The 9,680-nt window shown below is 38.6% G+C and overlaps 2 protein-coding genes across 2 annotated transcripts; one reads left to right on the plus strand and one right to left on the minus strand.

The window, feature by feature from the left end:
- The first annotated feature begins 535 nt into the window (after positions 1 to 535).
- LOC132276532 (leucine-rich repeat receptor-like serine/threonine-protein kinase At1g17230) lies at positions 536 to 4,144 on the plus strand. Its single transcript, XM_059777992.1, has 4 exons — positions 536 to 1,114; positions 1,765 to 2,025; positions 2,150 to 3,022; positions 3,321 to 4,144. Exons 1-4 carry the CDS (start codon positions 601 to 603, stop codon positions 3,800 to 3,802), a joined length of 2,130 nt encoding a protein of 709 aa, XP_059633975.1. The 5' UTR covers positions 536 to 600; the 3' UTR covers positions 3,803 to 4,144.
- Positions 4,145 to 5,487: 1,343 nt separating this feature from the next.
- Positions 5,488 to 7,918, minus strand: LOC132276533 (pentatricopeptide repeat-containing protein At2g45350, chloroplastic). Its single transcript, XM_059777993.1, has one exon. It carries the CDS (start codon positions 7,803 to 7,805, stop codon positions 5,904 to 5,906), a length of 1,902 nt encoding a protein of 633 aa, XP_059633976.1. The 5' UTR covers positions 7,806 to 7,918; the 3' UTR covers positions 5,488 to 5,903.
- Between the last annotated feature and the right edge of the window lie 1,762 nt (positions 7,919 to 9,680).

A 9,680-nucleotide genomic window follows, 5' to 3' on the forward strand; every position in this document is an offset into this window, starting at 1 on the left:
TTTAAATTTCTCAATATGCTTTAAAATGCAGAGGATTATATAAACGGGTTTTATTTATTTATTTTTATTTGGATTGTCAAAACATAAGAATTATGTAGCTGTGTAAACTTTTGAAATCCCATTATTGTGGGGCAAGTTTTTCCAAAGCCCCTTACATCATCAAAAATGAAAATTGCTTCATTATTTTGGAAATGAAAGTGAACCATCACATCTGAAATTAATTACCCAACTAAATTTTTTTTTTGTATTATAAAAAAATTGTGATATTAGTGTGATTTATGATAAGATAATAGAGATTAACTGGTTAATCTTATTTACTACGGAGTAGTCATGTCTTTCTCAGAAGAATTTGTGTGTCACATTCAGAATACTGAATAAGGAAATGTACTAGAGGTACATCCTTTTGACGTGTCACCGGTTACCGGCACTACCAGTTGCTGAGATTCGAATTCTGGAGTTTCTCGAAACTACATGTTCTCACTCCCCCAAGTTACCCTTCACTCTGCGCGTTCACACACACGTTGTTGCAGAGCCCCAACACACACACACACACACACACACACACACACCCCACTCTCTCTCTATTTGAACAAGAGACGGATGAACTTTCAGCACAACCCGGAAGATAGAACCAGGAAAATTCCCCCAACATTTTCCCTCAAACCAAACATGGGTATTTTCTCTCTCTACCTGCTCTCTCTCTTCTTCTTCGTACTCACACACCCATCACCAGCTCTCTCTGAACCCACAGCCTCAGAGCACTCACTCCTCATGACCATCAAAGCCTCTCTCGACCCACACAACCTCTACCTCTCCTCTTGGTCACCCAACGCCTCCGTCGACCCATGCGACGGCTCGTTCGAAGGCGTTGCCTGCAACGAGCTCGGCCACGTGGTCAACATTTCACTTCAGGGCAAGGGTCTCTCCGGGAAAATACCGCAGGAAATCGGTCGGCTAGAGAGCTTGTCGGGGTTGTACCTGCATTTCAATCTGCTCTACGGAGTGGTACCTAAAGAGATAGCGAATCTGCGTGAACTGTCTGATTTGTATCTTAATGTGAATAATCTGTCTGGGGAGGTTCCTCCTGAGATTGCAAATATGTCTAATCTTCAAGGTCAGTTTTTGGGGCTTTTTTGTAGGAAAGTTGTAATCTTTGCTTGTTGAATCTATTCTATGTTTCTATCTTGAATACACACACACACACACACACACACACACACACACACACACATATATAAATAGACACATAAATATGCATCTAGGTTTCTGTTCATTTTGTAAATGGGTACCTTCAGGGTTACTCAGATAGCTAAATGACGAAGGGAAGATTTTGGGAGCTACTTGCAGGTTTTGGGTTGTTCTGGATTTGAAAGGCTTGTACATCCTCTTATACACTTGCAGGGAATTGAAGCCAAATCATATTGGCTGCCAATTTAATTCCCTGCAAGTGTATCAGAGGATGTAGGGCTTGTACTTCAATTTGGAAAATGAGGCAAGAGTTTTAGAATCTCAACACACTCAGAGATCGAGCTCGATCAAAGACCTTTTCTTCAACTGGGTAGATTGGGTTTCTTTGCTTCTGCAACTTTAGTAGTGTCCCTGGTTAAATGTAGAGCTCAATGGAATTTAGAAAGTTTCAGTTTTGTTCACAGATCTTTGGGTTTCATCAACTTAGTTGATTTAGCTTAAACTACATTTTCTTATTTTGAGGTTATAAGTAGAACTGAATGATGAAACCTCAAGTCTGAGTTCCTTTGCTTGCAGTTCTACAGCTATGTTACAACAAGTTTACTGGAAGCATACCTACACAGCTGGGGTCTTTGAAAAAACTTGGTGTTCTTGCTTTGCAATATAATCAATTAACTGGTGCAATTCCTGCAAGTTTGGGGGATTTGGAGATGTTAAAAAGGTTGGATTTGAGCTTTAATCGTCTTTTTGGTTCGATTCCAGTAAAGTTAGCTGACCCACCGATGCTAGAAATTCTAGACATCAGAAACAATACACTTTCCGGCAATGTCCCTCCAGGTAATATGATTTTTCCACTTTCACATGCATTTTTATGTCTTCCAATTTGACATATTTTAATCAATTTATTATTATGGTGTAAAACTCGGTCTGATTTTGGTTTTGTTATTGACAAAAAATGAAGCTCTGAAGAGATTGAATGAAAGATTCCAATATGCAAACAACAAGGGTTTATGTGGAGTTGATTTTTCTTCCTTGGAAGTTTGCACTGATGATGATAATACAAACCCAGACAAACCAGAACCATTTGGGCCTGGCTTGAATGGTCGGACTACAAAAAATATTCCAGAGTCGGCAAATTTCCAACCAAATTGCACCCAAACAAACTGTTCAAATCGGTCAAAACCCCCACAAATTGCTTTAATTTGTGTAGCAGTTGGGGTAATTGTTGCGTTGACAGTAACTGGACTTCTCACATTTTCATGGTACCGTCGCCGGAAGCAGAAAATTGGGAGTGCTTTTGATACTTCTAATGGTCGACTGAGTACTGACCAACTCAAGGAGGTTTACAAAAAGAGTGCCTCTCCCCTCATCAATCTGGAGTATTCCAATGGTTGGGATCCGATGGCTAAAGGTCGGAGCGGAGATGGGTTTTCTCAGGAAGTTTTCGAGAGCTTTATGTTCAATGTGGAAGATGTAGAGTCTGCAACTCAATACTTCTCGGAAGTGAACTTGTTGGGCAAGAGTAGTTTCTCAGCTATCTACAAAGGGATATTGAGGGACGGGTCTGTTGTTGCTGTTAAATGCATTGCCAAGACTAGCTGTAAGTCTGATGAGGCCGACTTCTTGAAGGGATTGAAGGTGTTGATCTCATTGAAACATGAAAATCTTGTTAGGTTGAGAGGCTTTTGTTGTTCAAAAGGCAGGGGAGAGTGTTTTCTCATCTATGATTTTGTCCCAAATGGAAACTTGTTGCAATATCTTGATGTTAAAGATGGCAAAGGGAAAGGTCTTGAGTGGTCTACGAGAACTTCTATAATCAAAGGCATTGCCAAAGGTTAGTATTTCTAATTCTTTTAGCTCATTAGTCTTTTTGATGTAATTTTTTTTCTTCTTTTCCATTGTTGGGTTGATATGGGCTAGTAACAAACCTGTTAAATCTTTGTAATTGCAAACTAATAATGTTTTATGTGTTCCCGAGTACTTGAATTTGAAGGGATGGTAGAATTTTGTGGAGCATTCAGGAAAAATAATAATAATAATAATAATTTGTTCTTTAACTTTGAGCAGGAATAACCTCAATCCTTTCATAATTATTTTGTGCATACTGAAACTTGATGTTGCTTTCTAACCAGGTATTGAGTATCTGCATGGAAACAAAGGAAACAAACCTGCTCTAGTTCACCAAAATATATCAGCAGAGAAAGTGCTCATTGACCAACGGTACAACCCATTGCTCTCCGATTCAGGACTTCAAAAACTTCTTGTGAATGACATTGTCTTCTCCACGGTAAAAACTAGTGCCGCAATGGGATACCTGGCACCTGAGTACACCACCACTGGCCGGTTCACTGAAAAGAGCGATATATTTGCATTCGGTATGATCATATTTCAAATCCTCTGTGGAAAACGCAGAATCTCACCGTTGACTCGCCAAGGAGCCGAGTCAGGCAGATTTGAAGATTTTATTGATCCAAAACTTGAGGCAAACTTTTCAGAATCCGAGGCAGCCAAGCTGGGGAAAATTGCTCTACTTTGCACTCATGAATCTCCTAACCAGAGGCCGGCCATTGAAATGCTGATGCAAGAACTAAGTGATTTACGTAGCAATTCTTGATTTCTATTCGGAGGAGTTCTTGCCTCAAATTTTCTAATGATAAGCTGCCGTTACTAACTTCCTACTGATGTTAAAGCTTTCTCTAGGTTACTAACGTCGTTATATGCCTTGTCCTTTCTCAAGGACTGAAGTTCTTAATGTTAATGCCCCCTTGGGGGAAACTTTGCCTTTGATTATTTGTATTAGCGAAATATGGCAATGTAGCAAGATAGTTTTAACTCCAACTCACTGGACGAAGTTGTAGTTTGTAATTTCTATTTGTAGTAGATCCAAAGTTAAAAAAATTCCTCTCTCTAGACTCTATTCTTGTTGAGAACATGGCTAGAAAAGAAATAAAAATGCAATGTCACTTTTTGGGAATATAAAATACTTTAGGTAAACACTATCTAGTACCTTAAAGTTTTAGAGTGATTAACATCCTACTAGTGCAGGTAAGGTGTCTTGAGCTTTCATATATATTCACTTTTTAGCTACAAGGGTTTATTTGCACATCTTCTGAGAATTGGATATATTTTTTATTTTATTTTTCCTCTTTCCATCTTAATTGGCTAATTGCATCTATTTCATTGCATTTGAAAATCCTATTAATGAATACAAAGGTAGATTGGTGATACAGAAATTGGTTCCAGGAATGGCTTAGGAGTTTGCTTGTGTGGTCAACCCTTAGGTTAGGAGTTCAAGAATTGGTAGAGAGAGAATTGAGAAATTAGTTCTAGGAAACAAGTCCACAACCCTAATGTTTCAACCCCAACATGTGATGATAAAAAAGTATACTATTCAAAAATCAATAGTGGCCAAACAGTTTATATAGAAAAAAGGTGCCTTGAGACATAGGCCCTATAAAATCAATAGTGTAAAGCTGTATGCAATCGACTCTTAGTGTCTGGATAGGGAATCTTTCCTTATAAAAATGCATGCAGACAATAGAAATGGACTTGCCATACTTTTCATGGAAGCAAACAGGACTCACACATGAAGAAACCAAAGCTTCATGAATCATGACCTTGCTCTTTGGTGCTTGTGAACATTTCTTGTCCTTTTCGTCTTTCAGTCCAGTACTCCTGGCACTTGTTTTTGTTTCATTCCATTTTCTTGACTACTTTCAGAGTGATATTGCAACATAGCTGGTGATAGTCCTACCTTGCTTTTACATTGTGGGATACAACTACGTGCCTACTTAACTTGTATGCATCTTTTTCTCTCCTGTATATAGTTTGACAATAACTCCTGTATTGAAAGTGAGTCATAGCCTTTTACATGATAGTACACTAGTTAATGGGTCCAACAATGATTAATAATCCCTGTTTAGCTGTTGTACCATGATTTCATTTTTAATTTCCTTTCAAGTTGCAAGTTCGCACCATTTTCACTTTCCTGTAAAAACAATTATTACCGCTTCAATGCCCGAGTCTGGGCTTGAATGGCATATCCTCCGCATCCTCGAATGAGAGGTTGAGGGTTCAAGTCACAGTTGTGGTGGCACATGTGTGTAAATCTACCTACAAAACAAATAAGTTCTAAAGGCTTTTGATTTTAAGTGGTATCTGGGTTCTGATCACAGAAGAGAGAGTAGCAAGCTAAAACTCCTCTCCTTCCTTCAACCTCTTTATTTCCCGTTCTTACAAGTTTATCCCTCTACTTTTTTCTGTCTCCAAAGTTTTTTAAAGTTGTCTCTTAAAGTTTTTATGCACATAATATGACATGTTATATTGAAGTAATTCTGTTTCCAAATGCACACTAACTGTTTTACTTCAATAAATTTAGGAAGAATTGTAATAGATGAAATAGTGACTGTTCAATGAAATCATATTGAATTGCTTACTAAATTTGCTTCCATGCTAAATTTACAAGTTGTGGTACAAAGTTCACATAGTGTACAGGGTGATAAGCATGGAAATCATTAGTCATATCACTAAAGAGAAGACAGCTAAGATAAATCTTAACGCCACAGTTATATCATTGTATATCAATATAAATGGCAGCTTGCAACGTTAAAAGATCATGGGTGCGCTTTTGTCGAAGGCCACATCTAATCATTTACTTGTCGATTAACAGTCGCTTGCCAGCTTCAAATTCAGAATGTCTCAACTCAACCTCAGGGTCAACAAGACGTGACATCTGAATTGAGTGCACGCCTTCTGTCTAGCGTTGAATAAATCTCTCTTACTTGAGGATTGGTTTCATCCCCCACAAAAAATTCATGAACAATTCCCTCAAGTTCAATCCAACTGCAACCTGGACTTTTCGTTAGATTCCTTTCTTTCATCATTGTCCTAACCCTCCTTACGTCCTCCCACATATGGAAACCAGCATACATGTTAGACAGAAGCACATAGGAACTTGAACTACCAGAATCCAGCCCAATTAGATGCTTAGCTACCGGCTCTCCAATATCAAAATTTTCATAATTATTACAAGCACTAAGCAAACTCCTCCAAATGGCATCATTTGGCTCAATGGGCATTTCCTTTATAAAATTCCTGGCTGTTTTAATATGTCCTGCCCGACCAAGAATGTCAACCACGCATCCATAATGTTGGATTTTGGGCTCCACCTTGTGAACACTTCTCATACGATCGAAACACATCAGGCCTTCCTTCACCAAGCCGGCATGGCCACAAGCATTTAAGACGCCAATAAATGTGATATCATCTGGTTTTAGAGAAAGCCTCTCCATCTCGATGAACAATTCAAATGCCAATTCGCCCAAGCCATGAATGCCCAACCCCCCAATCATAGCATTCCAATGACCAACACTTTTCTCCTCTATATTCTCAAATACCAACAGAGCATTTTCTATGCTGCCACACTTTGAATACATGTCTATGAGGGCAACGCCCAGTTTTCCACTCAAAATAAACCCATTTTCCTCTATAAAGCGGTGTAATGTGACCCCTTCATCAAAGTTTCCTAATTGGGCAATTGCAGAGAGAGCAATCAACAAAGTGGTAGTATCAGGATACAGCTTGCTTTGGCTTAACATATCCTGGAAGATTTTCAATGCTTCCATGAAATGCCCGTTTTCAACGTATCCAGCCATCATTGTGTTGCAAGAAATTACATCCTTTTCAGGCATCTCATTAAACAAAACCGTAGCAATGTCAACACTGCCCAATTTTGCATAACCATCAATCACAATGGCCCAACTGACCACATCCCTTTCTGGCATCTGGTTGAACAAAGCATGAGCAACCTCCATCTTCCCACACTTTACACAGCCATCAATCATCAAATTCCAAGAAACCAAGTCTCTTTCAGGCATTCGCATAAATATCTCCCAAGCAACTGCAAAATGATCTTCCGATTGCGCATACCCATTAATCATCGAATTCCAAGAAATCAAATTCTTCATCTCTTCCGGCATACAATCAAACAACTCACGTGCAAAATTTACCATCCCACACTTCATATACCCATCTATCATCGAGTTGAACGAAACTGAATCCCTCTCCGGCATTCTATCAAACAGTTGACGAGCACATTCAAGATGGCCACATCGCAAATAAAAACAAAGCAAACAATTTTGCAAATACACACCAACCTCAACCTCGAGCTTCCTCATCAGCCCATGAATCTGCATTCCTTCCTTGATCAAACCCATTCTAGAACATGCTTTCAAAGCCAAAGAAAACGAGAACTCATCAACACGAACCCCATTTTCAAGCATCAAAGAAAAGATTACAACAGCTTGTTTTGGGTCATCCCCATGAGAGAAAGTCTTGATAATCGCATTCCAAAGGAAAGGGCCTACTTGGGTTTTTCGATTTCGGCGAGCGTGTTCCGACAAGAAAAGGAATCGAGCAAATCGAACGAGGGGTCGACACGGTGAAGAGCAGAAGCTGAGTATGAGCTTGGTGGTTAAAGAAGTGTTTTTGATGAAACCAGTCGTTATAATTCGCGCGTGAATTTGGCTCACGTCCATTGGAGTCCTGCATTTTGGGAGGAGAACAAGTGTGGGGTGTGTGGAGTTCCATGGTTGGTTCGAATTTGCACAGAAAAGCATTAACTTGAATGATTTTGAGGTTTACACTCCAAGAGTTCAACTTCTGAAACTGAAAATGAGCATAGGAAATTCATTTTTTCACGGTTAAGAAAAGGAATCAATGTGACACGTGGATTTAAATCACAATTTCCAAATGTTTCCAGAATTGAGGAAGTGGCTATTCTGACTCTGAACTGAATTAATTATTTTTTTAATTATTTTTGTATTATTATTATTATTTTTAATTATCATTATATATATATATATATATATATATATATATATATATTTTGGGTAAAGTATACATCCGCGATTCTCAAATATCACAAAACAGAATGTGATACGATGAGATAGAATGCAATAGAAACAAAGACACACCTAAGATTTGCTAAAAGACACATGGATGAAACTTATCTGTTTTTTGAACAAAGACACCCCCTCGTACAAAACTCCAATCAAACAAGGCCTTAAATCATCTGAAAAGATGAAATTATCCTTAATATTAAAATCAGATTTATTATAGAACATCAAACATATTAAAAGGACACAATTATCCCAGAAAAAACCCAAATTTCCGCACAAGTCTTATCTCTCTGACACCTCTCTCTCTCCTCCTCCTTTCTTTTTGTAAAGTCCTTTTTCATTATATATATGTATAAATATATATGTATTAAAGCTTTTGATAATTATCATCAAGAACAAAACAAAAAAGGTGGTAATTTAGCGAAGAAGACGAAGTCGAGAACCAGCGATTTGAAAAAGCCGAAGCAATTGATCTCGCCGGGCGGGATTGTTAGTGTAAGTGCAAAATTCTACTCAGCCAAGAACAATTGAGAAAAATAATACAACACACTCAAGAACAGTAAGAATCAATAAGAACAGTATCTAGAGAAGCATAGAATTGCTTGAATCCCTTTATTGGAGGTCTGGACCTCTATTTATATACAAAAGTTAGAAGAATTATAGTAGGATTCGCGTTACTTGCCCTCTAATTCTTTCCATATATCAATTTCTTTACAAATAAAATTCTTTCCTCTTTATAATTCTTCCCTTTCCGGATTTTCCTTACACAGAACTTACTTCCTTTAATGAATCATTTTCCTTGCAGGACCGGTTCCTTTTTTAAATGGATTTGGGCCGCATCTAACTTGGTACACATGACTGCTGGCGTCTTGATTCGAGCTTTAGTAAAGCCCGTAGTTAGATAGCGGTAGTTTTGGGCTAATGACCAACTCAACTTGGGCTTCTGAAGAAATGGGCTTTGACCTTTATTGAAGATAAAGTTATATTTATGATGACGTGGATTGCTCTTATTGGAGGCAGATTTTTCCCTCCACACTTTGCCCCCAATTCCTTCTTTAATTGGATTGCGGCTCCTATTAAAAAGGGAATTGAAGTTGCACGGTTGTCTTTTTTACCAAAAGACGTTTCGAAGATTGCCCATTGTCATTCTGCCTTAAGAGATTCTATAAGGGTTACTTTTGCTCTCACTACGTTTCTTGCATTCTTCGTTCCGTCGTCTTATCAGGTTAGTTCTCCATCTTTTTCTCTTCGATCTTGCATTATGAGTACTTCGACTACTCCTGAACGTATAGATATCATAGATTCTGAGTCCACTCCCTCGTCTTCCCCTAATCTCATTAGGGTTCCCCCACCTAAGGTTTCGAACTTTCCTAAACCCATAAGTGACTCGGCTAATAAGCCAAGTGCTTCTCCAATCCAGGCTGAAACATCCACTTCTGGGTAAGACAATATCCTCACTAAGGAAGAGAGGAGTGCAATTCTATCTATTCATCGCATCTCGTTCTCCATTGAATCCGTAATGGAAGAATTTGAGATTCCCGAGGGGATAGAAATTGCAGAGTACCCCAAAGGTGCCGATTTTTGTGCCGGCGA

Source organism: Cornus florida, unplaced genomic scaffold, assembly GCF_030987335.1.
Source record: "Cornus florida cultivar Cherokee Brave unplaced genomic scaffold, ASM3098733v1 CherokeeBrave_3.0.0_Hap2_Chr10, whole genome shotgun sequence".
Lineage (NCBI taxonomy): Eukaryota > Viridiplantae > Streptophyta > Magnoliopsida > Cornales > Cornaceae > Cornus > Cornus florida.